The sequence below is a fragment of the Aulostomus chinensis genome, chromosome 11, assembly GCF_037954235.1.
Source record: "Aulostomus chinensis isolate RoL2024-O1b breed Wild chromosome 11, RoL_Achi_v1.0, whole genome shotgun sequence".
Lineage (NCBI taxonomy): Eukaryota > Metazoa > Chordata > Actinopteri > Syngnathiformes > Aulostomidae > Aulostomus > Aulostomus chinensis.
The window spans coordinates 14355341-14382921 of NC_141330.1; the positions used below are offsets into that span (position 1 = coordinate 14355341).

The 27581-nt window shown below is 41.1% G+C and overlaps 2 protein-coding genes across 2 annotated transcripts; both read left to right on the forward strand.

Moving 5' to 3' along the window:
* The first annotated feature begins 3435 nt into the window (after positions 1-3435).
* On the forward strand, positions 3436-12279 carry LOC147253535 (chemerin-like receptor 1). The gene is made up of 3 exons (XM_086217285.1): positions 3436-3465; positions 9418-9483; positions 10130-12279. Exons 2-3 carry the CDS (start codon positions 9441-9443, stop codon positions 11266-11268), a joined length of 1182 nt encoding a protein of 393 aa, XP_086073411.1. The 5' UTR covers positions 3436-3465; positions 9418-9440; the 3' UTR covers positions 11269-12279.
* Positions 12280-12790: 511 nt separating this feature from the next.
* LOC147253536 (uncharacterized) lies at positions 12791-27248 on the forward strand. The gene is made up of 2 exons (XM_086217286.1): positions 12791-13466; positions 23376-27248. The coding sequence occupies exon 2, from the start codon at positions 23555-23557 to the stop codon at positions 25460-25462; it is 1908 nt and encodes a 635-aa protein (XP_086073412.1). The 5' UTR covers positions 12791-13466; positions 23376-23554; the 3' UTR covers positions 25463-27248.
* The last annotated feature ends 333 nt before the right edge of the window (positions 27249-27581 follow it).

Genomic DNA, 27581 nt, shown 5'->3' on the forward strand with positions numbered 1-27581 from the left:
TAACCTAAGGGGAGGGGGAGACAGAGGAGTGGTCAATAGTGGGAAAGTAAAAGCTTTGGTCAGGCGGATTCAGAGCCAACCAGAGGAAATACAGTTTTATCGCTGTTTAAAAATTTGAAGAAAACCAAGATTTGAGTTGGTTAAGGTGGTCAGTGAGGGAGGAAGGTGAAAGAGGGAAACTAGGGCCTGGAGAGATAGAACTGGGTGTCATCCATGTAGCAATGAAAATAGATGCTGTATTATATCGCTAAGGGAAAGGACAAATGATGAAGAGAAGGACAGAGTCCTGGGGCAAACCAGGGTCCAGAGGAGGTTCTGAGAGAGGTGCTTGGGCCAAAGTGCAAGTAGATCTGGTGAATTTGGAAATTATGAGAAATATATGTGTTAACAGAGGATCGAACAACACGGGTATGTGGGTCAGAGGGATGAAAATGACGTGCATGTTTTGTGGGTGGAGAGTGTTTGTTGGTAAAATGCGAGCTGCACCAGGAAGGTTCCATGTTCAAGCACGGGATCTTTCTGTGTGGAGTCTCCATGTTCTCCCTGTTCCTGTGTGGGTTCTCTCTGGTACTCCAGCTTCCTCCCACAGTCCAAAGACATCAAGAGGGGACGAGGCTGATTGATACTCTAAATTGACCGTAGGTGTGACTGTGAGTGTGAATGGTTGTCTGTCTCTATGTGTTGGCCCTGTGATGGACTGGTGACCTGTCCAGGGTGAACCTCTCACCTGAAGGCTGCTGGGATAGGCTCCAGCCCCCCCGCGACCCTTAGCAAGTTAAGTGGAAGAAGATGGATGGATGGATGGATGGATGGATGGACGGATGGATGGATGGACGGACGGAAGGACGATTCTACTCTGGTATTTTATTGCCATGTTTGAGTGAGTTTTTGGATGCAGCCTATTCTAGCAAAATTTGCTTTGCAATTCACATGTGGTTCTGAAGCGTGTTTCGAAACAGGATATTGACTAAGGCTATGTTGCTGATTCAGAATTTCCAGAGAACCAAAACGTAACGTAATGTTGGATAAGATAACATTTTAAAGTTAGATGTATACTCTTGATCCATCACATTTACTTGGAGGGCAGAAGCACCACTATTTGATTTCATCTTAGGTTAATCCCATGAAACTGACACTGCTGGGAATTTTTGGTAATATGATCATTTTGCAGAGGCCTTCCCCACTCTTGCTGTGTCGCTGCCACTGGAAACGGCTTCAGGCAGAGCTCAGTTTATCAGGCACACCAGTTCCAATTATCCTAAAAAAAAAAAAAAGTTAAAATTAAATTTAAAATGATTCAATTTTTAGGAATCATTTTTGAATCTATGAAATAGTTTTGACATCAAGATAAACCTTATTCATATGATTGTAACATTTGTACACTTTGTTCTCGGAGATAAAACATATACAAATAATGAATCCTTATATGTGCTGTCAAAATCCAATTCTAATTTAGGAGGAAATCATCATTTGGTTCTCCGGGCTTGTGAGAGTTCAAAAGTTAAAACGAGTGAGTAGATGTTGTCTTTCATAAGAAGAAAAAATATTTCAAAGAGCAAAAAAAGCCTGTTTAAATGGATCAAACTGCTATTTCAACACGCACAAGTAGTTTGAATATTGGCCGAATTTCACAATAAAATAACCATCAGGGATTAATAGTTAATTGTGGGAAGAACTTAATTGGAAAATGAAAATCCAATGCTTTCACACACCTCTTGTCATTTCTTGCTATGTTACATAACCCAAAAGATACTAACAGCAAACCGGAAAGATACGAGACTGCCGGCAGTAATGAAGAGGATACAAAGACTCAAAGAGGTTTATGCAACGGAACATATGACTGCCAGTTTACAACTTCAAATGGACACTTTCACACAAAAGTGATCTTACTTCTCACATGATTTGAGCATTTAACTTTTGCAAAAGGATGATGAAATTAAAATAGTGCCATAGTTGTATAAAAATTCACATAAGCTGATAAAAATGCAGCGGTCAGTCAGTGTATGCCTGTTTACTTTTTTGTTTATTCATTTAATTCACTATTTACCCTCTTTTTGTAAGTTAATTCTGAGATATTTATGTGTACATACACAATTACATTTATATGTATCTAAATATTTTCGTAAATATGCAAATGCACCTCTGTATGGATTTGTAATTTACTTCCACAAAGTCCTATTGTCAAGGTTCACCCTGTTTTCTCCCGTGTGTTTCCCCTCCCCTCATGTGTGTCCCCCTGTTTGTTCTGTGCTTGTGTCTGGAGTGGAGTTGGAGCTGGAGTTCCTTCAGGTCTTCAGCTGTTGCTCACCACACATCTGCATCTGATCTGCTAATCAAGTCATCTTTTACCTGCCTTATTTAAGACCGGCTCATTCCTCCACTCATCGCCAGATCCATTGATTAACAGATTTAGATTTTAAGGTTTCTCAAACTCCATGTCCAGCTCTCAAGAACTCCTCCGCAAGCTTCACCTGCCCAGGTTTCCTCCCTCAACTCTGCCCCTGCTCCTCCTCTCAGGTGACCACAGATGCAGTCAGCCTCTTGGCCTCGACCCACTCTGAGAAATCACCTGCCTCCAAATAAACTCTTCTTGCTGTTGAAACCTATCTGGGTGTCCATGTCTGCACCTGGAGTCTCGACTGTCATTGGAACCTTATCGCATCTTTTTTTAGTAAAATGAAAAAGAAAAAAAAAGTCAAGTCAGGGGCAGAAATGATTTTTATTTCCAGAAAAAACAGCTTGGAGTTTGGTAGAAAGAAAAACATATTGAAATAAACACAATAATTATTGATACCCTGTCAATCAAAGTAGTCCACTGGAACTGAACAAATGTATGTATATTTAATTGATGATTGATGTGTGCAGATTTTTTTCTGCTTTTTAAAATGTATATCTTTTGCAACTTGCAGTTTAAGGTTGCATAATGTTCATGGAAATCTGATAAAGACCACAAATGGGGAAATCAAACAGTGAACACGTGTGCCTCACTGAGACTTGCACAATCCGCCAACACGAACATAAAATCTAGCAATGCATTAGAATAATAAACACGACATTCTTGAATTTGATCAGTTTTGCTTGCAGGATCAACAATTTGTGACCATCTTCAATGGGACAGTAGCAAGAGTGAGTCTCCTGCTGTCTTATAAAACTGCAATCTTACAAGACGCAACCCCGAACGCTGTTGAGAGAGAAGATGTATGATATGAGATTATATGTTGATTCTGTACTCGACAGAGCACGCATGCCACTGGCATATGTCTTCATGTTATACATGCAGTACTTATGTTTCTCATCGAAGAGATAAATCCAAGAGATTTAATTGGCTGCAAAAAGTGAAGTGCTCCCTGACTGGAGTGTGAGGTGTGACGTCACACATCTGAAGCTATATCTCCATTTGAGAGTGTGGTCGGAGTTACTTCTGCTGTGCACACATTCTCACCTGCCTGGAGAGCTTTGACAAAGGTACTTGGCCTTTATTATCATATTATCACTTGTTATCATGAGAGTTTGTAGAACCAATTGAGATTTTTAAGGGGGAAAAAGTAAATATATTAGATTTTGAGTAGCCTGAGCAAAAAAAAAAGAAGAAAGAAATGTACCCAAGATGTTGTTTTTTTTAAATTTCCATCTCATGATATGTATCCTGGTCTTATTATCTTTTCAATAGTCTCTTTTAAGATGACTTTCATGTTTGCTGTGCAGGTTTTGAATGTTCTTCTCTTTATTGTAAAGCACTGTGAACTGCACATTACAATCACTCATTTGTCTCTTTGCAGACTTTGGTACCTGCTGTTTCAGTATAAATTAAGCCTTTTAAAAAAAAACAACAGTTCGTAACCATTAAAGCAAAGAGAAGAGGTGCTCTTTGTCCTGGAAAAGAAGGTTTTGACAAAAACAGAAACAAAAACTGCAGTGTGCACCCTGCTGTTGTTGTGTATGCAGCTTACTTGTTCTCCTAAACCTGTCAATAAAAGTATTATATCAGATGAAGCGTCATGAACAAGAGCTTCTCTCTCGTTCCTCTAGGTCTAAACGATTGCGTCACCTTTTAAATCATAATATGATTTGCTAGGGTCACTGGTTCAATCCCAGTTGTCCTTTGAGACTGTATCAAAGTTTTCTTGCGCTGGTTCAAGTAAATATCATTTAGCTGTGATTGAATACCATGTCATGAACAAAGACAGAAGCCCTCTTTACTTCTTTAGATCAGTCTGTCTTGGATTCATAAAAGAGAGAGAGAGAGAGTCATGAACGACACAACATTATATCATCTGTATAAAAAGTAATTTTACCATGGGGACAAAAGGGAGACATTTAATATTTTATCATTCTCTATAAATCCACTGAGGAATGCAGCAACATTTGTCCAAAAGAACCTCATTCAACATTGTGATGATGATGATGATGAAGACATGGTCTAAGATGGCAAGGCAAAAAATTTCCCCCGAGCCACTGGATCCCCTCACTTTGGTTTTCTCTACTCTACACGAGCCCTCAGCCATTTGTCGATATTATGGTGAGGGATTTCCACATCTCTGTAGACCAGTGCCAACAGTTTTTTGCATCACTGGGACTCTCTGAGGAGCTTTCTTAATAATGAAGGGTTTCTGCATTTCAACCCTGAAGGTGTGATCATGTCCTGCATTATGAAACATTTCTTTTGAACATTTTATAAGTTAACAAGATGATGAGAATAATGAAGTAACCACTTGGACTGTCAACAGAGGAACTTGTCACAACTTTATGTAGCAACCTAGATTGGCAATTAATATGTTCAAATGTGGGTGAACAAAAAGGGCAGCACGGTGGTGCAGTGGTCAGCACTGTCGCCTCACTGCAAGAAGGTTCCAGGTTTGAGCCCCAGCTCGAGCACAGGATCTTTCTGTGGAGTCTCCATGTTCTCCCTGTTCCTGCGTGGGTTCTCTCTGGTACTCCAGCTTCCTCCCACAGTCCAAAGACATCAAGAGGGGACGAGGCTCAAGTCAAGTCAATTTTATTTATATTGCGCCAAATCACAACCAAAGTTATCTCATGACTCTTTACAGGTAGAGCAGGTCTAGTACCACACTCCTTCAATGAATTTACACCCAACAGTTCTCCATCAGCAGCACATCTTGCAACAGCGGCGACGAAAACTTTCCTTTTAACAGGCAGGAACGTCGAGCAGACCCAGGCTCAATGGGGACGGCCTTCTGCTTTGACCGGTTGAGGGGAAAGAGAGCAGGAGAGCGGGACAGAGACAAAGACAGACAATGGAGGAAGACATTTATGCAGAAGGAAAGAGAGGGACAGAGATAAAGAGAGAGAAAGGGAGGAGACTGATGGACAGATGGGGACGTGAGCAGATGGAGCTATGGGTGGCAGCTTGAGCCTCTTCAGGTCTGCAGCCTCCTCCAGCAGCACCCGGGATCTGGGATGAGGGGAGCCTGAAGGCTCCGGAGAAGAAGACGAGTTAGTAATACGTATGAGTATGATTTATGTATGACACATATAGGAGGACAGAGAGGGAAGAGAGGAGGAGAGAGAAGCCCAGTGCACCATGGGAGATCCCCCAGCAACCTAAACCAATAGCAGCATATCTAAGGGCCAGCCTAAGCAGACCTAACTATAAGCCTGATCAAAAAGGAAGGTCTTTAGTCTGCTCTTAAAGGTCAAGAGGGTGTCTGCATCCTGGACCAAAATTGAGAGACGGTTCCACAGGAGGGGAGCCTGACAGCTGAAGGCTCTGGCTCCCATTCTACTTTTAGAAACTCTAGGAACCACAAGTAACCCTGCATCCTGGGAGCAAAGGGTTCTAGCTGGATAATAGGGAACTATGAGCTCTGTCAGGTATGAAGGAGCCTGACTGTTGAGGACTTTGTATGTTAGAAGGAGAATTTTGAATTCTATTCTAAATTTGACAGGGAGCCAATGCAGAGAAGCCAGTACAGGAGAGACATGGTCTCTTCTACGAGTTCTCGTCAACACGCGGGCAGCAGCATTTTGGACCAGCTGGAGAGTCTTTAGGGAGCTACTGGTGCAGCCTGATAGGAGGGAATTGCAGTGACAAAGGCATGGACTGGTTTTTCTGGATCTTTTTGAGACAGGATGTGTCTGATCTTAGCAATGTTTCGTAAATGAAAGAAAGCAGTCCTAGAAATTTGCTTAATGTGGGCATTAAAGGACGGATCCTGATCGAAGAGAACTCCTAGGGTCATGCTGGGGGCCAAGGTAATGCCTTCTAGGGTACCTATCTCATTAGATAGGGTGTCTCTAAGATGTTCTGGGCCCAGGACACTGACTTCAGTTTTATCAGAGTTTAATGAAAGGAAATTATGGGTCATCCAAGTTTTTATCTCCTTTAGACAGGCCTCCAGTTTCGTCAGCTGATTTATTTCATGTGGATGCATTGATAAGTACAGCTGTGTGTCGTCAGCATCGCAGTGAAAATTAATTGAGTGTTTCCTAAGAATGTGACTGAGAGGAAGCAGATAAAGGGTGAAGAGGATTGGTCCAAGCACAGAGCCTTGTGGAGCACCATACGTGACTACAGTGGTTTCTGAGGGGTTATCATTAGTTAGTACGAACTGAGATCGACCTAGTAAATATGACCTGAACCAGTTTAGTGCAGTTCCTTTAATGCCAATGACATGTTCCAGTCTCTGTAGAGGGATATGGTGGTCAATGGTATCAAAAGCTGCACTAAGATCTAATAAGACCAGCACAGAGACCAGTCCCTCATCTGATGCTAGTAGGGGGTCATTGGTAACTTTGTCTAGTGCTGTTTCTGTGCTATGATGAATCCTGAAACCTGACTGGAAATCCTCTAATAAGCTGTTGCTATGGAGAAAGTCACAGAGCTGTTTAGCAACTTCTTTCTTCAGAATTTTGGAGAGAAATGGAAGATTTGATATTGGTCTGTAGTTGGCCAAAACTTCTGGATCCAGGGTTGCTTTTTGAGAAGGAGTCTAATTACTGCCACTTTAAAGGACTGTGGAACGTAACCAGATAACAGCGACACATTGATCATGTCCAAGAGAGACGTGCTAATGAGGGCTAGAGAGTCCTTAAGCAGCTTAGTTGGGATGGGGTCTAGAAGACAGGAGGATGGTTTAGAGGAGGAAATTATTGAACTGAGCTCATGAAGGCTAACGGTAGAAAAACTGTCAAAGTGTATGTGTGGTTCTATAGCTGCCTCTAAGGCTTCTGAGGTTATAGGTGCCATGTTGTCAGCTGATGGCAGGAGGAGGTGAATTTTCTCTCTAATAAGGACAATTTTGTCATTAAAGAAGTCCATGAAATCTTTGCTGCCCAGGGAAACAGGAATGCTAGGTTCAGTAGAGCTGTGGCTCTCTGTCAGTCTGGCTAGAGTACTGAAGAGGAACCTGGGGTTGTTCTTCTGCTCCTTGATTAGTGCCAAGTAGTCGGCTGCTCTGGCTATACGAAGGGCTTTCTTATAACTGGCTGTCTTGCCAGATGATGTGAGACTCCTCCAGTTTGGAGGAGTGCCATATTCTCTCCAACTTCTGGGTTTTTTGTTTAAGCTGTCTGGTTTCTGAATTGAACCAAGGTGCTTGTTTCCCTGGATTTATAGATTTCTTTTTTAATGGGGCAATTGAGTCCAAAGTTGATCCTAAGGTGCCTGTTGCACTATCAATAAAATGATCGATTTGGGAGGGACTAAGGTTGACAACAGTTTCCTCTGTCACAATGGGACACGACACTGAATTTTGCACCAATGGAATCGCTTCCTTAAATCTAGCTACAGCCTGATCAGACAAACATCTGGAAACCACCGTTTTCGTGAGTGGAGTGTAGCTGATTAGTACAAATTCAAAAGTGATTAATTGATCATCTGATAAAAGCGCGTTCTGTACAACTAGATGTTCAGCTTCAATTCCATATGTTAGGACGAGGTCAAGGGTGTGGTTGTGACGATGAGTCAGTTCATGAACAGACTGATGGAAACAAATTGAGTCGAGAAGAGAGAGAAATGCAGCACCCAGACTGTCGTTATCAACATCCACATGAATATTGAAGTCACCTACAATAATGAGTTGATCTGATTTGAGAACTAAACTGGATATAAACTCTGAGAATTCAGATAAGAATTCAGAGTAAGGACCAGGAGGGCAGTACACAATAATAAATAAGAGAGGCTGTATTGTTTTCCAGGCTGGATGAGACAAACTGAGAATCAGGCTTTCAAATTAATTGAAACTTGTTTTGGGTTTGGGATTTATTACTGAAGGTCTGTCAAAAATGGCAGCAACTCCACCTCCTCAGCCAGAGCCTCGGGGAATATGAGTATTAATGTGACTGGGAGGAGTGGATTCATTTGGACTAACATACTCATCATCACACAGCCAGGTTTCAGTGAGACAGAGCAGGTCAGTGCAATTCTCAGATATCAATTCATTTACCAATTCAGTTTTTGGCATCAGAGATCTGATATTTAAAAGTCCACATCTAATTTTTAGATTTTTTTTAGTTAATTTAGTGGTTGTGTTCATTTTGATTAGGTTTTTCTGATTGACTCCTCTACAAGTAGAACTGGAATGAGTAAACTGACGTGGTCGGGGGACAGACACAGTCTCTATGTAGTTTTGGGTGGGTAACTGCCCTAATGGATGCGCAGAGAAGTGTGTAAGACGGCAGCTCTGCTTCCTGGTCTGAGCTCTGGGTTGTCAGGGTTTTGGTTCTATAATAAACTGGGCCATATTTCTAGAGATGAGAGCAGCTCCGTCCAACGTGAGATGAATGCTGTCCCTCCTAATCAGACCAGGTCTCCCCCAGAAAACTTTCCAATTATCTATGAAGCCCACTTGGTTTGCTGGACATCACCTCGACAGCCAGCAGTTGAACGATGACATGCGGCTAAACATGTCGTCACTGGTCCGGTTAGGCAGGGGACCAGAGAACACTACAGAGTCCGACATCGTTTTCGCAAATGTACACACCGACTCAATATTAATATTTGTGACCTCCGACTGACGTAGTCGGATGTCATTACCACCGACATGAATAACAATTTTACATGTTTAGTTTACTTTTAGCCAGCAGTTTTAAATTTGACTCGACGTCGCCTGCTCTGGCCCCTGGAATGCACTTGACAATGTTTGCCGGTGCCGCTAATTTCACGTTTCTGAGAATGGAACTTCCAATTACCAGTGTAAGAGGCTGATTATACTCTCAATTGACTGTAGGTGTGACTGTGAGTGTGAATGGTTGTCTGTCTCTATGTGTTGGTCCTGAGATGGACTGGTGACCTGTCCAGGGTGAACCCTGCCTCTTACCCGAAGGCTGCTGGGATCGGCTTCAGCCCCCCCCCCCCCCCCCTCCCCGCGACCCTTAACAGGAATAAGTGGAAGAAAATGGATGGATGGATGGATGGTGAAAAAAAGAAAAAAGACATGACTTCTCTTCTTCTCTTAGTCATTGCAGGGAAGGATACAAAGATGGAGACTACTACTACACCTTTCCATCACATCAATCCAACAGGTATGTGGAAACGATGAGGACTCATTCATTTACGACCCAGTTCAGATTATGAAGGGCTCTCAACTGTAATTGTTTACTCCCTGGCATTTGTTCTTCAAACCTTTTGTTCATTGAGGTTTGGCATCATGCAAAGATACTTGAGTAAAATGTTATTTTGAATGAGCAACACAGTTTTCACCTTGACAAAATATAAACTGAGAGCAAATTTGTCTTAATTTTTTGGCTCACAGCTGTCATGTGTCACAATTCCTGTCTGCCCTTCCCCCTCCCCGTCTGCGTCCACCTGATCGTGTCTCCCACACCTGTGTCTCATCACCCCTTATTAGCCCTGCATATATTCCCCCTTTGTGGCTTGTCTCATCGCCAGTTTGTTGATGTTCCTGACTCACGTTCCAGCACTCTAAGCCACAGCCACAGCCACAGCCACAGCCACAGTGTTAAGATCTGAAGCTTAAAATAATAATAAAGCCTAGAGAAGTCTAGAAATAAACCCTGCCTTTCAAATCCTGCCAGTCTTAGTCGTGCATTTGAGTCCTGCTTATCCTGTTACGTTCTTGACAACAGCCTTTTGTTGGAACTTCCATATGCTAAATAGCTATATTCAATAATAGGAAAAGAACATTGGTTTGTCTTTTTCTTTTTGCAGATCTCAAGACAATGAGGATCTCAATGACCATGACGCCCTTCTATCACAATACAACAGATATTCCAGGAAGAAACATCTCTTTGTATGAAGATGAGTACGACTACAAGGATGAGCGTGCCGAGCTGAGACAGTCCCTCAAAATCATGTCTCTCGTCGTTTACTGCCTGGCCTTTGTTCTGGGTGTGCTGGGAAATGGAGTGGTTATCTGGGTAACTGGGTTCAAGATGAAGAAAACGGTTAACACAGTTTGGTTCCTCAACCTTGCTGTGGCTGACTTCCTCTTCACAGCATTCCTTCCCTTGGGCGTGACATACACTGCTTTGGATTTCCACTGGCCTTTCGGAAAGTTCATGTGCAAACTCAACAGTACAGTGGCCTCCCTGAACATGTTCGCCAGCGTCTACATTCTGATGGTGATCAGCGTGGACAGATGCGTGTCTGTAGTGTGGCCCGTCTGGGCTCAGAACCACCGAAGTGTTCGTAAGGCTTCCTGCGTGAGTTTGGGTGTTTGGGTCCTGGCTCTGGTTCTCAGCACTCCGTACTTCATCTTCAGGGACACCAGACCATCTTATAACAATGAAGACATCATCAACTGCTTCAACAACTTTGCCTTTTCTGATGACTATGAAACTCCGCATGTGAATCAGCTGCGACAGTTCCGTCACGTGGCCATGACCATCACTCGCTTCCTCCTGGGTTTCGTTGTCCCCTTCACTGTCATCGTCACCTGTTATGCTGTGATAATCCATCGTCTGAGGAGGAATCGCACCCTGGCCAGTCAATCAAGTCGGCCCTTTAAGATCATCGCCGCCGTTATCACCACCTTCTTCCTGTGCTGGGCTCCCTTTCACAGTATCGCTTTAATTGAGATACCTGTTTTTGTGCATGGAAATTATTTTTACAGCGATGTCGTCACCATTGGCATTCCCATCGCCACCAGCCTGGCGTTTCTCAACAGCTGCCTGAATCCACTGCTGTATGTGTTCATGGGTCAAGATTTCAAGGATAAAGTTCGCAAGACCATCCTGAATGTGCTGGAGACAGCTTTCCAGGAGGACAGTTCACAAAATCTCACTGACATGAAGACAGCTGAAACCAGTCAGGACAATGACAAGATAGCTCATAGTACTGAAGTGTAAAACACCATGAATAACAAATACGGAAACATTAATAGTTCCTGAGTTTGACACAAATGTAAATATCAAATTCCATCTTCGCTTTATTTTATCTTCAAACAGTGACATCAATGGTGATTTGTATGCATTATGACAGATTACAACAAATACTGTTAGACTTCAGTGTGTTTCATTATCAGCAGTCAGGTCAGAGTATTGGCTATGATCTTCAACTGTTGTAATAATTATGGAACCACTCACCTGATTGAAGGGTATTAAATCCATTTATTCTATTATGAATAGAAAGCTTTTCATTTGAGTTTAAGGTGGCAGATCTTTGTACAGTTACGATGTGGTCTGAGTAAGAGCCCTGAGCATGAAAACTCCCACAGGCGGAGTGATTCATTAGTGTGTGAATCTCTTTTTTCTTTTTATTCTGATTGGACAGTTTTCAAAAACATAGCTTTCTCTTTTACATGAATCCTGTTGATATATGATTTAAAGATGGTACATTTTAGAAACATTTTCTTCAAAGACAAACTGTCATTGATTTATGTGATTTGTATTCTCATAATGAAGTTTTGTCAGATGTTTCTGGAGGCATGCTCAGAATTTCATTACAAACACTTCACAGATGTCACAAATCATGCGTGTACTGTAGGCCCAACTCAAAAATCCCCTTTCAGCAGATATAACACAAATCTCTTGTGTCATATAATTCTCACACACACACACACACACACACACACACACACACACACATAAAGGCTAAGTAACAGGAGGTAAAACATTTTTGAGTCCAAAGAGACTACACTGAATAAATTAGAAATGTATGCACCTCCACAATTATTTGTAAATATCAAAAAATTATTTTATAGAGTTTTTTGTTTTTTTTTGCCGGTGGTATATCTGTGGCTTTCATGTCATGAAGTTTTAAGATAAATGTGTGGATTTGTATTAGTTAGTTTGATTTGTGAATCCCAGTTTCGCATTTTTTTAAACATAAAAACCATATTGTAAATACTCATTGAAATAAAGAACATTTTTAAATTGAAAGATCATATTTTTAATCTTTTGCCCTATCTAATTAATGTTGAGATGCTGATTGATGAAATAATAATAATAATTATTATTATTCTGCTTCAGATATGAGTAATAGATTATACTACATCCATGCTACAAATAACATCTATATAAAAGCCTTTAATAAGTTAATGGGTCTATTAAAAAAAATCAACTTTACTGTGCCTTCAGTTACTGAATTAATTTTTTAAGCAGTTGAGGGGTTGTTTGCTGTCATAAAGATCTTTAGTGTGGTGTCATGACTCTGTCATATTACAGTTATCGTATCAAAAATGTAATTGTTGATAGGCCTATCTGATATTTCCATCCCATCATACATGGGTTAAAGTGACATAATTTGTCCTCAGAAGAATGCAAAGGTTCTATTTGACGTTGGAGAATACTTATTGTTGTTATAACCTACATCCATAACCAAAAAGTACATGTTTGAAACAACCGCTTATGATTCCCAGAGCAATTTTTTTTTTTTTTTAAAGATGTTTCGGGTCTCTGAAATTGACAAACGCCATCTTGAGGGGCTCCGGGAGGGGCAGCCAAATATGTTTCAAAGAGAAGATTTCAACATTTGAATGAAAAGCTGTAACAGCCATGGGGCAAACTCATATTTTTTGGGGGAAAAAATATCTTTCATATAACAAAAAGACAACTGATGTGACGACCTTTAACATCTGATTATACAGTGATAGATGAAGACGTTGCCTGATGGCGTTTTAAACGAAGGATAAATCACTTTTAGCGACACAGTTTGGTGTGTTGCGACAGGCTAAATCCGTTTACGATAACTCTACACGCTCTATCATATTCTCACACATTTAGCTTTGACAGAACACTGCATTATCTTCGTGAATCTTGTCTGCCGTATATGTACCGGTAGGTCTCAAAGGACGCACTGCTATTAAATACGTAAACCATTCGTAATATGTGGAGAATGTGAAGAACGTCAGCGGACAGACCAAGTCTGAGCTACTTTGCCGTTACGATTTAGTCAAAGGGAACACTGAGAAGTTTGCCATCTCCTCCACGTAGAACATCTCCGAAACAACCACGGCCTGCAATAGCGAGCGATCTGCTCGCAAAGAAGAGTAGAATTCTTCAGACGCCGTGTGAGATGCCACCCCCATTTCTTACTAGATCTTCTGGTAAGTAATGGCGTATTTACTAGTTTACTAGATGTCATCTACATGCTTTGTTTCACAAATGCTATAGTAACAAGATTTTTGTCTCCATGCTATACAGCTGTTAGCTAGTAATAGCTAGCATCGTAGTCTCCTGTTCACGATACCAGTCCAGCGCCTCGAATTAAGTTTCCCACAACATTCAGCTATTTTTCCCCATCTTTATTGTTGCTCTTTGGCTTAGCTGTTAGTCGGCTAACGTTAGCCAATTTATTTCGATTGAGCTTTCGTGTTTGCAAGCGAAGGCATTAGCCTTCATCTGGCGGCGTGATCAAATACCTTCAAATAATTCTAAAATGCGGTTTTTTTTATATAACAAAGAAAAAATAACTTTGACAAATACCTTTTATGAACTGTAAACGGGAAATGAAAGGTTTGAAGACAGAGCTAAAGGTATTGCTCCAAGACAAAGGAGATATTTGTACATTGTGCATACCCCCATTTCAGTGTATATATATTTGGAAGAAGTCGGTGACATTGCATTAATTGACACGTTTCTTGAAAAGAAATTTGGTCAATTATATTTATTTGACAGTGTAAAGATACACACATTTCACAAAAGACGCATCATGCATACACTGATAAGCCCAGATAGAAACTGAAAACGTAAATTAAGATATGTCTGATAGGTAATAATGGGGTAGGATCTGTTTTTGTCTGTTGGTTTCAAGTGTGTTGTGAAGGACCCATAGGTGGTACCTTTGCAGTCTGAGTGGTGAAGTCAAGTTGGATCTGCAGTCTTTGGGATGGAAAGCAGAAATCCTCTGATTGTATTGAAGTCTCTTGAGAGAATGACCATGGGTCTCACCTGGTTTATTATCTCCATAAGCATTGATACGTTCCTAGATAATTATGATCTTAGCCACTTCACACTTGAAGTTATTCTCAAAGCAGTACTTTTATTTTGATGTTCAGACATCTCTCAAATGGTTGTCTCAAGCTCTCAAATACTTTCTCTCCACCTACACTACTTCTTTTTGACTCCAAAATGTAGAAAGGGCCAGCCATTTATATTTAGTTCAAAGCTAAAGGTGACTGATAACTAACAAGAGTAAAACTGTTTCAAAAGTCTATTTAAGAAGACTCAGGCTTATCTTCAAGTTCAGACCACGTCTGCTTTATCGAGTCATAAGCTCAGTTATCCACAAACATTTAAACTGATTTAAACAACAACAACAACAACAACTTCAAACTTTCTGTGCAAAATGGGACCAGGTGGCACATTTAGTTGAACCAATTGCTTCCACTGGTCAGTGCCTGTTGACTCTAGTACCAAACTGGTAGTATTCATGTGTTGTTGCTGTTAGTTCTCTTTTTTATAGCTTAATTCAGAAGTTTAAGCACATGGGAATTTGTAAATGGACATTTTTGAGCGGTTTTGCTGTTATTTTGTGGCTGTAGCTGTTGTTTTCCTCCAGTCAAATACAGGTGGCTGTCTCTTTCTTTATTCTAGAGTCATAAAGAAGTGACACAGGAGAGAGAAAAAAATCTTTATGACCTCAAGACAGCTATTTTTTTGTACTTGAAGGGCAAAAAACACTGTGAGGTAAATGTTGCTTTAAACACTGTATGATGTTCATTTAGGAAATTGTGCTCCCACATCTGGTTAAATAGAGGATAAATTACCTTCCTTGTAGGGCTATGTAATTTATCGAATATCAGTCACAAGTTTGGGTTTCTTTGATCAAGAAAACCAGATTATCGTGGTGTCTTGCATTTTGGCTTGTGCTATAAATGTAGCGCCCCTTGTTTCCTCAGCCAGCGATGTGTTCTGCCCCTCAGAGTGTTTGTTCCAGCTTATATTGAGTGACTGGACAGGGCTAGAATGTGTTTGTCCAACTGTTTTGAAATAAAGCTAATTCAGGAAACATCCTCAATAATAGGTTTTCAGTCAAATGAAACAAAGCAGAATTAATTTCCACCTCTAATGACAAGCCAGAAAACTAGTGTAGGGTGATCAACTCTATCTTGAGGTTGTCAAATCCTGTTAAATGGACATTGCCGATTTATGATCCACTCTTGCAAGGGGTGGGATGAGTTTCATCACCAATAGAAGTTAAAATTAGTGGCAAAGAAAAATGACAAAATGCAAAAACAAAAAAAAAGTCACAATGGACGTGGCCCAAATCTGATAATTAATGTGGACAACCGTGGACTTCTACAGTGTGCTTTCATAAAACTGTTATTAATATCACGATGGGACTTTTCTGCCGTTTAGAGTCAGGACAAGGACTCACCATCCCTCTGAACCTGGCAAACTGCATCAAACCAGTATTGCTCATGCACCTCGCCAGTCCATGTTAATGGCAGCTTTTACAAAAGGTGCAAAATTTAAGCATGGCAGGATGTGACGGGTTGATTGCACAATGGCTGTTGCAAGATATCTGGCAAAGGAGTTGGTTCTATTTTGCATAGTAGAGAACAGGGGACCCCTGTTACATTACTAAATTCCTATAAAATGCTAATAAGTGATCAAGTCGTCTTTGGAAGAAATCAGTTGTGATGCATTCATTCAATTGCTGATTAATGATCTGATCACCAACTGGAACAACCCTCCTGAAAACATTTTTCACTTGACCATCCAAGTACAGTGCGCACACATGTTCCCATGTAAACCAAGTGCACCTGACTGCAGTACACAGATGGGGGTGGGGCTAAATGTGGGTGGGGCTAAGCGTTTGACTCCACGGTTCTGAATGGTTGGGTTTAGGCATTAGATCAAGAGAGGTTAGGCTCAGGGTCCGAATGGTTAGGTTTGGGCATTAGATCAAGAGAGGTTAGGCTTAGGGTCCTAAATGTGGGTGGGGGTCAATTTTGACTTCGCGGCTCTGAACGGTTAGGTTTAGGCATTAGATCGACAGAGGATAGGTTAAGCCATAGGTGGTGACATGGTTGTGACAAGTGTGCAGAGTCAAATGTTTAGTTCCCCTCAAGTTGAGCCACTCTGTGTACTGCAGTCAGGGCTCACTCACGTAAACAGGAAAAATTGTACTTTTGCTGTAGTCGGTTCAGAATAGAAACAAACTGAATTTACAGGAATGGCATTGTTAGGATTTTACCAATACTGACACTGCTTAAAGATACTTTGCTTATGATACACTCTTCAATACCATTTTCTGTAAATAGGTGAAGGTATCATTTTAATGAGAGCCAGAATATTTTTTCTGTGCAACTGGCACTGGCAATTTGCCACCACAAGATAGGAACTGATTGTTTGAAAAAGAAGAAAAACATGTAGAGAGACAACAGCAGACGAGAAAACTTGAGAATTTTGTTTGGCTAGAGGAGCAGGGTGGTTCCGACCAGCTGCTGTTTGTGTTCCCATGTTAATTGGCCTATGGGGCGACATCAAGATGAAATGTGGGAGAATCCCAAAAAACAGGGTTACAAGGCAATTTGGTAATTAATTTATTTTTTGAATGGGGGGGTGCCAGTAGGGTATTAGAAACAACTAAGCCTTGGACCATGAGTTGCAAAGATGTGCACTATGCAATAACACATAATGGTTTGACTTCTGTATTATACTTTTTCCTCTTTTGGGTTATCTTTATCTTTTTCATAGACATTATGGATTATACATACAAATTTTTTTCCGAATCAAAAACTGAGGTTTTCTTAACGTGCAATAGCACTATTTGAATCAAATTGATACTTCATTTGGCAAAGAGATCAATTAAGACTTAATTAGTTTAGACCAAGTCTCATGTTAATTAGACCCACTCTTGCCCAAAGTACAGTACTTTTTTTTTTCACTGCCACTCACATGGAGGAGTTTTGCCATTTTTTCAGTATCAAAATTTTTTTGATAGCTTTTTGTCATGAGTGACTGTAAATCTCGGCCCTGCGATGGACTGGCGACCTGTTCAGGGTGAACCCCGCCTCTCGCCCACAGCCACTGGGATAGCTACTTTGTAGCTAAAAACAACAACAAAAAGAGGAAGAGAGTGTGAAGGAATGGATTGGCAAATGCGGACAGCATGGACTCCCGGATCCTCCTGTGTCCACGGATATCGCAAACCCTTTGTAGGATCCATACCTCTCGTTGTTTTTATTGTTGTTGTTGTTGTTCGCTATGCACCCCGCTGACGGAGCTCTTTTTGTCTGGGTTCCCGGTACCTCCCATGTCTGCTTTCATTGGCTGCAGCTCTGTTTACGTCACTGCGACAAGTCCTGGATATCTAGCAGTGCTAGATGTCCACTTTTTGTCGCAGACATCGCTTGCGACCTCCCAGTCCATTGTCTTCGAGCTGTTCACACCTCAGTACTTTTGTCGCGGCGGTCGTTAGTGCCTCTCCCCAATTTGGGGGAGGGAAGTCGCCGATGTTGCCGACGCCTAAAATCGTGTAGTGTGAACTGGGCTTTATGTGAAATCTGCAAGGGTTGATAAACTTCGGCACTATGTTTGATGTTGATTGAATTTATTGTTACTGAGATATGACTTACTCCTGTTTTACACAAGGGCTCAGTGGGACGTGAGAAAGCATGAAAATGCTACAATCTGATTGAAGTAAAGCATATTCCCCTTTAATATGAAGTGAATTTTCACCTCATGTCATTTGTGAGAGTTTGGTAGCTCACCTGTTCATGGTCCACAAGTATTCGCCTCTGGTTTGAGCAAGACTGTTGCCTCTGGTTTTGTTGCAATATAACTACTGTGAGATACATTTCAAGCACCTTTTAGGTGAGAATGTAGGTGTTTATACATGTAATCTGTGGTTATTTTATCTAGAGGACCCTTACAATGTGGTGACCTTTTAAGCATTTTGCCGTGGACAGTGCACTCTGTCTGGTTACAGCTACTGTTGAGTGCTGAGACTTGCTAGTTTTCTTAGCTGTGCAAACTCAAAGGAGCTCACAGGTCTGACAGTAACTCCTGTTTAGCCACCGTAGACACATCCAAGCCAATGGGAAACCACAGTATGATTCGCCTATGTAAAGACTAAAACAAGACTAATTCTAAGTGGAGCAACCAGGTAAGCACTCCAGGCCAGTAGAATTTCCTTGCATGTAAACAAATGTATGTTTCTACCTAAGTGGGTTCTGTGGCAGTGGGAGGAGGCGGCTATTTTCTCATAGGCTTTCAAGCTTCCAGCAAACGTGGGTCTGAGCTCCCTCTGTGAGGGCTGCAGGCCTGTGTTTTTCTCTCGTAAGTCATCGCGCTGACAACGTCATCATAAAAGTGCGCCAGAACACTGCGAGGTAAACAAATGACAGCATGGACGTTGTCGAGTCGAACACTCCCTCAAAATGCTGGTGATGTTCCCATAAATCACAGTGTCCTGTACGGCTCCAGAAATCTGCCGCTGGATCTCCTCTTCCCCATGGATGATGAGCATCTCGCAGACTTGACAATCTTGCCAGTGCGCTGCCATGATCGATTAAAAAAAAGATGTTCAAGATCGCTATACAAGTTGTTTATAAACACGGTCGCACTTGCACAGTTCATGTTCGGGTTCCCCGATTGGTGGGAGTTCCCAAGCATATATTAATTCACGGAAGATCATACACATGTAAATTGTTTGAAAAAAAGGGGTGAAATAGTGTCTTGGGGACATCAACAGGAAGACTGATCTTATGGCAGAGGCCAAAACTTTATTGAGAGATGAGTGAGTGGCTATTGCAGTGCAGCCTAGCCCAATTTTTATTTATTTATTTCCTGGAGCTTTCACAATGACAGCCTGACCCACGGCACAGTGACAAAATCAGAATGTGACAGGAAGGTCGCGGGAAACCTGAGACAACGCAGTTTGCCTTTTACACACTGCAGGCGAGCCGAGCAGAGCTGAGGCAAGCCGCTAAATACCTGTTGCTTGGAGGGTTGGTGGACGCAGGTTGAAATGCTGAGTCGACCCTTTCAGAGTGCCCAAACACCTGTGTTCATCCACGTTTTTGGTGCAGTGTGAAAGGGGCTTTTGTGGTACTTTGAATTGATGACTGTTTTGTGAGAGAAAGCAGACACACAAATAGAATGATCCAAAAGAGGCTGTCAGGTTCATGGTATATCTTCTTGTTGGAATACTTAAGTTCCAGGATAGTTTCCAGATCTCATCATTAGCAAAGTGTTGCCCTGAATTTGATCTCTGTGTCATTTTCAGTGTCAGAATTTCATTTTCAGCAGCAGAGCTATCCAGGTGGAATGGTGATATTACTTTTGTGGCCAGATCATCCCCAACAATACTAGAAGTAAATGGAAAAAACATACGGTTGTCAAAAGTCTCAGTCGATACAAAGTCAGTAAGATGCACTGACAAGATACTCTGAACCTGTTCATCTTAACATGCACTGTCAGGCTGTTTGACACTTGTAACCCAACAATGTAGTTCTGCCTGCTTGTGAGGGGAAAAGTTCTGCAGTCTTCTTGATTATGGTTGTAGCTTGCTTTAAAATATACTCCTGAACTGCCTGATTTCCTTAACTTCAATTCTGAATTGAGAGCAGTGGTCAGGCCAGTGAGATCTGTAAGGAACAGTAAATCACAATTGTGCCACATCCAGCATATTTGTTGATCTTCAAACTGGAAAAAGAAACACCCCATTGAGTTGCTCCTCCATATTCACAGCCACATCCTTGCATCACTGAGTCACAGTATTCATAGAGAATTGGTTGTCTTTTATAACAGCTTAGATCCCAGATTTCTTCCTGAAGTCATTAAACAATGCATCCACAGAGTAAACAAAAAGCTTCTTTCGTGACATAGCCAACCTTGAAAGACTCCTTGTAAAAGTAAAGTCAAAATTTGGCTGATGCCACAATTGGAGGCTCACTGTCATTGTAAGGCCTGGTAAAAATCAACTGCTGAGTAGCTAACTGGCCCTTCACCTCCCACACTTTGGGGTTTGGTTTGTAGAGCTGTTTTAGTAAGGAATTCTGTCTCACAGCATTTGTGGACCAGCTTTTCATGCTGTTTCTAAATTACCCCAAGGCCACAGTTGCATTGCAAATGAGACAGGCGGAATTTGAATTTGAGGGGGAATAAAGGGGGGGGGGGTAGCAGCTATCAGCCTCCTCTCACACCCACGCCCTGACAGATTATGTCCTTTGGCAATATGCGCAGTGCCGACTTCGTTCAGCAAGTGGCAAATACTTAGAAGTTTGTTAGATGTCGAGGAACAAACATTATGGCCCGACTGCAAACTTACCTGTGCAACAGTTTGTCCACATTTTAACTCTATCATCATGTGTCAAGCCGTACACAAGGGTTCACTGAGTCTTGCTTTTCTGTGATGTTTTGAAATGTATTGGACAAGACATGTTCGGGAGGAGAGCAAAAGAAGGGAATTGATGAAACACATTTAACTAATGATATTTATTTTTTAAAAACTACACTTTTAGTGATCAACTGGGAATTGGTCTGCAGTTGATTTGACACTGGCTAGCATAAGCTTTTAGCTTCCATTGATCAGTGCTCATAATCTCGTCATTAACAGCCCAAGCAGGGCCACCAAACTGGGACCACAGTCGCCATATTCTGAAATGTAGCTGGCCTAAATCACTTCAGAGGAGCTCCTATTTGCAGTGTGAATGCCAAAAGGGGAAAGAAAAAAAAAAGCTCTTAAAGGTGTTTCATTCCCTTGGAACCTCTCAGTGGGTGGTTCCTTTTAGGGAGTTCCTAGAACTGTTTGGACTGAAAGTGCCCATTGTTGCCAAGCTACTGGGTCCTTTCCTGTTTAGACTGTGTGAAACAGAATTTTGTATTTTAACTACCACCACATTTTTCACAATATTAAAATGCTTTGGGTGACTTTTAATCATGAGAATCTGTAGATCCTTTGTTCAACATTATTCCTTAATAGGACATACCATCTAGGTGGAATTTGAAAAGATAGATTATGCAATTTTTCTGGCTGTGACTGGGAACAGTGCTGCTTTGCATGTGTTATTCCCAGCCCACGTCGACCCTTAATAAGGAAGCATTACATGGCAGTGCATACTGATGCATCTGGAACTGACGACTTAATCATAATTTATATGATCATAAAGGAAAATGTGAGGCCTGTTACCACTTCTAATTCCAATTTTGCACAGAATCCTTGAAAAACACTCATGTTTGTCCCTTAGAAGGGGAACACCCTGATTACCCTGACCTTGTGTGGAGCCCTCATGCCAAACAAACATACCGTATGTCCATGTGGGACATGCAGAGGCCATGCAGCTATCAGCAACTATTAGAGCCAAGTTAAGTGGATTCCCATAGTTTATAACACATCCACAAACCAATGAATTTGTCAACCTCTAGTCAGTGGTTGCAGTGGTGTAGTAAATGTCTAGAATTCATGTAGCTACTGAAGCTGTTTTCAGAAGTCCCATCAATAACTGTATTAGAAACGAGACTATGACTTGAGGGCTTTTCATCAAGCAGTTGATGTCTTTGGTGGTCTCCACATATGATTTGGGGAGGGTTTGATATGAAATCTATAAAACACAACTGAGAGATTCATATTTTACCACTGTTTTTCTGTCTACAACATAAAAACTACACAACTGTTTTCTGGCTACAACTCAGCACTTTGTAACTGCAGTTTTTGAGTAACTGAAAGATACTCATCCAGAACAAACATTGGTGGCTTTGCTTGCCACAAGGCATACCAATGCAGTATACTATACGGAGGTATGCTAATGCTAGTAGTACCCACTAGCTGGGAGTGCTTGCTAAATTTGGTTTTGGTTTCTCCTAAAACAAATTACTGGGTATCTCATGTTTTGCCACTGGGGGAGATATCTTAGCTTGCGACAAACTTCTGACAATTTGCTGACCACAGCTGACGTAACAATTTTTTTTTACCTTGCTAACTAGACCTCACCGCTCGGCTGCTGACTGTCCAGAGACTAGAGTAGTATCACTTGACAGTGATGTCCAATACTCTTATTCATTGCTGATGAGGACTCTCTGTTCGGCAACAGCCCATCTCTGAAAATGGCTACCTTTTAGACTGAATAATGAAGTGAAAGTAAATGCCGTGTTTCAGGATAGTCAGTGGTGGCATTAAGGCAAATTGGCATACAAGATCAAACATATCCCTTGTTGTCAGTCAAAGTGCCTAAATCAAATAAGAACACCCAATTTGAATTTGCTGTATCAGGTGGGGAATGTAGTCATCCCAGTCACTCTGAGGAAAAAGGCACATTTCCCTAACCTAAGTTTATTATTTGAAATGAATGGAATTTAAAGTAGCATGTTAACTTTTTGTGAAATATGCTTATTTGCTATCCCTCCCTGAGCCAGACAAGTAGGTACTCTTTTCTCCTCTCCATGCTTTGAGGAGATGAGACCCACAGAGACGAGCTTACCACTAGTTGGTTTAGTGCAATGAATGGTAGTAGAAAGGGATCATAATCAACTTAATTATTTCAAAAACCTGGCCATGATTAGTAACAGCAGTGGCTTCTCTAGTCTTCAACAATTAATTTTTGTAGGCTTAAATCTCGAGGTGTTGTTTCGAATTGGTCCACCAAGTCAGGTAAGGAGTTCCATTTACAATGCATAATAATGATGTATCTGACTTCTAAAATTACAGTATCTTATCATGGTCAATTATTTCATGACAAATGTTATACGCAGCCCTAGTTCTATTCCTGCAGGCAAACACTGTTTTGGAGAAAAGTGTATTTGATGACCTGACAGAGGTGCTAACAGTTCCCACCCATGACTGTTCATTGTGCAAAGCTAACTATCAATCAGCTGGTTTCTGTGGGGTCTCGCTTCCAATTGCAGAGTAGAGAAGAAAAGGGTTTATATGTTTTCTTGCTCTGGGGAGGATGGCTAATAAATAATATACAAAAAAAGTTGTTTCTTTGCACACTTCATACTCTGCATAGTCATCTGGCAAGCATTTATAAAACACATTTTGATTTTTTTTCCCCCCCTCTTTTCAGGTGCTGATATAACATGGATAACTTCAAAAGGAGAGGAGAACATGCAGCTCATAAGAAAGTCTGCCTATTAGATTAGAGCCGGTCTGTTAAGTAAGAGACCTTGGACATTTTTACCATTCTCTCATGGAATCCATGTTTGTGGGTGTCAGGATTTACCCGCACTGGCAGATTGAAAAGTAATGCCATCAGCACACGGACAAAATAATTTCATCATGGATAAGCAGAAATCAACAAATGGTGTTTCTTCAACACAGTTGGGTGGAGAGTCTTTCATCTGCACGGAATGTGGTGATGGGTTTAGTCAATACTCTCATGTGTTGGCACATATGGCAATTCATGGACCTTTGGAGTCATTCTCTTTTGATGGATCATCCAATGGTTTTGAAGTCCCCCGAGAATATGTGCTACAAGAAAATGGCACATTAACAGTTGTGAATGGTTTTGCCCAGTCATATTCTTCGATGAAACCATTATCCCCTGGAGTCCTACCATCACATTTTTCATCAGCTGTCAAGCCAGTATCTCCAACACGAAGGCCGCAGCTTTCATCAAATAGCGATGGACTCCGGCCAAGGCCAACAGACTTAAAAGCGGATAAGCCTCGCCAGGTCTATTATCGTTGCGAAATATGTAGCAGATCCTTTAACAGTTTACAGAGTTTACATCGTCACCAGCATTATAGAAACACAGAGAGAGGTTACAAATGCACTTTGTGCTGTAAGGTCTTTGAAAGCAGACATGAGCTCAAGACTCACCTTAAAGACCATGCACATGAGCGGTTTCACTGCTGTAGTCATTGTGGTAAGCGATTCCTTAGAATGGATGCATTGAATGCCCATCAGAAAGAAAATCACTTAACTTCCAAGCCTACAGCATCAGAGAATAGTCGTGAAAAAAAGCTCGACAAAACTTACCGATGTAGGAAGTGCAAGTTAAATTTTTTTTGGATGTCAGATTTTCAGATACACTCACTGCACCATTGCAAAGGAAAAGAGCCTGATCCTGCATTTGCATCTGAAATCGAAGTTGAAGTTAATTCAAAGAACTCAGATGACATGCTAGTTGAAAAGTGCTATAGCAACGGCACATCTATAGATATGGAGATAGGGGATAGGAAAGTCTTTAGGGATACCAGCAATGAGATTGACATTGAACACTCTTATACACCATACAGATGTGGTTTGTGTGGGGATCGTTTTCAAAAGTTATCATCATTGAAGGAGCATCATCTCACACATCAAACTCAGGAAGAGATAGATCAGCTGAATGAAGAGTCATTAAGAACCGTGAAACGGAGAGTGCCCCCTAAAGGTAGGCGTAGAAGAGGGAGTAATCCAAATGGGAAACTGCATCCTTGCAAACACTGTCACAGAGTCTTTAATCACTCAAGTAGTTTGTCTCGGCACATGAGGTACCATAAAGGTACTATGCACACATGCGTATTTTGTGGTAGACATTTTCCTCAGCGCTGTGATATGAGAAGGCATCTAGTTATGTACCACAAAACTGAATTGGATAAGAAACCAAGTTTGAAACACCTATATATAGATAACCAAAATGGGCCCTTACCAAATCCTCTTAATGGAGAGAAAAACAGTTCTTTCGAGGAGAAAGCAAAGAGCTCCTCTGACAATGAGCAAAGTGTACAAGAACAGGATCCCACGGAGAAACAAGCAGGGAAAGCAAGCCGAGTCAACTACAAGTGTCAAGAATGTGGGAAAAAGTTTGGCCTGTTGTGTGTCTACCAACGGCACTTACGCTATCACAAAAAGGAACCCAGTAAGTGCCCCCATTGTCCAGCCCAGTTCAAGAATCCCTCATCCCTCGAGCTTCACCTAAGGAATCACCCAAGCTCTGGGAGAGCAGATGATATTGAAGAAGACTTGCATGGCGCTGGCACCATTGAGGACCCTGTCCTTGGGAAAGTTGCAGATGATGTTGAGGATGACTATATGGACCCTGTGCAGACTGATAGAGGAAGTTCTTCAGAGGTTCTCTATGAATGCACTGAATGTACAAAAACATTCTCATGCTTGGAGACGTTTCTTCAACACCAGACATCTCATGCTTCGGAAAACGATGGATAAATGGGTCTGACCCATTAGTCAGTGTAATGGCCAAGAATCATGCTCTCAGGAGTTGAGTGTTTTCTTAAATTTTCGATAACGTAGAAATTATGTGAAATTTGTCAAGGTTATTTTATGTAAATACATTTATAAGCTTTTACTCTGGAATGAGGAGGAAAACAATTGAACATTATGAAATAAAATGGCCTCTACGCAAAGTACTACATACATGATATGGATTACATTTGAGCCTAAACATTACATTCCTCTACAGGCTAAGACTGTAATTACCTGGAAAGTCCCAAAAATGAACAAATGAAGATATTTTCCATTGTATTTTTTAGAGGATATCCATAATGCTATTGTCAATCATTGTTTTTGTTCAGGCTTTACTTGCATATGTTTTTGATTTTTTCTTATCAATTTTTTTTTGGAACCAATAGGATTGTCTGCGTAGATTTTTAATTGTGTATTAAAATTGTATAGCAAAATTGTTCTGTGTTTTAACTTTCGTCTTTTTTTTAGTTTTGGCAGTAAGAATCGAAGTATACATATTTCTTGTATCAACATTTTATTGTCTTACAGTTATGTGGTATAGGATAAGGCAAGGATAGCCAACAGTGTTCTCTACTACATTGTCATTCTTAATGTAAAACATCTCAAGATTTTGGTAGAGCATAATCTGTTCTGCATGATCCCGGTATCAGGTATGTGATGCTCACCAGATATATTTCAACTCCCTTTGTTCAGCGAAGTCAATTAGTCAATAACCCTTAAATCCTGAGATTTATAGCAGCTGGGTCCCGACGCTACTTCTGTGATTGAACCTATAAAATAACCAGCTTGTTGAAATATCGTCATAGTGAATTCTATGAAATTTTAGTCGGTAATGTACAGAAGATGGGTGGTTAACAAGAATTCAATTTGTTCATTGTGTTTGCTAACGTCCTTAGGAGTGATCGGACTTAAACGTCCCTGTGCCATTGCCATTATCAGTTCCACTCCAATTCTTTATCTATTCTCTTACTGGATTCCAATTCTGAATAGCAGGCATATTTTCAGCACCAATGCAATTGGTTTATGTAAGTCAGAACACACCGAAGAAACAGTAAAATGGTTGCATGTGACTCTTGTACTAATGACCAATAGAAGGCTGCAGTCCTACTTGTCTAACCAGGCAAAAAGGTTTTGCATGGAATTTGTCATTTGTATCAAGGAGGAAGGTTGACCCTGTGGCCTTTTTTTTCAAACAGCCAGGTGCCTGACAGAGTCAGGGAATGTAGATAACCGTCAAGGGTTGTCTGGATGACAGCAAATTGTCCCTGCAGCATTAACCCTCAGGAATGGCAGGCACAGGAGTACATTCAGCATGAGTACATGTATTTGCGTTCAGTAATGTGACATCTCAGATATGGACTACATGAGATTTCTTGAAATCAAATGTCACCCACATGTCATAAGTGGTTGTCATTTGGTAGTCACAGGTCATAAGGTGCTGTGAAAGTATTATGGAACTGTTCATTGAACATTTGTTCATAAGCTCCCGTGGGACATGGCTGATCCCCTGGATACTCTACCAGTGACCTGTATGAAACACCTCTATTGGTCTTCACAGTTTCAAGCTGTTGATAGTGCCAATGTACACATCATGTCTCTGTTACTGTATCGTATACATCTTCTGGCAACAATGCCAAAACCAATCCTCTTGTAAATGTGTGCAGTGGTAATCCAGATATTGTGTTGTCCTCAACAAAAAAAGAAGAAAAGAAAAATGTTTCTCATGAGTCTCTTGCAGTGTGTGCAGCATGATTGAGTCCAAAACTCAGAATCAGTCTCTATAGTCTTTTTTTATTTGTTCAGCGGATACAATAAAGCTTTTGAGCTACTGAACATTGCAGACAATGGCCCTATATCTTTATAAGCCTATAGCGTGGGGATGTATTATAATGTAGAGGGACTGTAAGATAGAACCACTAATGTCATTGCTGAGGTTAGACTTTTTAGATCCAACACACTAGAAGGATTTGGCTGAGCTAGTTTCTGTTAAGGTGTGTCTTTGTGTATATACTTTTCTGTGTCAAAATACCTTACTTTCTGACAGGGAGTGAAAGATCAAACTGATGATGGGATTCCTTGAGTC

Excerpts from the sequence above, each read along its gene's own strand:
- LOC147253535 (XM_086217285.1), top strand. The coding sequence starts at position 9,441 with ATGGAGACTACTACTACACCTTTCCATCACATCAATCCAACAG. Across the intron at positions 9,484-10,129 it reads CCATCACATCAATCCAACAG|ATCTCAAGACAATGAGGATC; the intron begins GTATGTGGAAAC and ends TTCTTTTTGCAG.
- LOC147253536 (XM_086217286.1), top strand. The coding sequence starts at position 23,555 with ATGCCATCAGCACACGGACAAAATAATTTCATCATGGATAAGCAGAAA.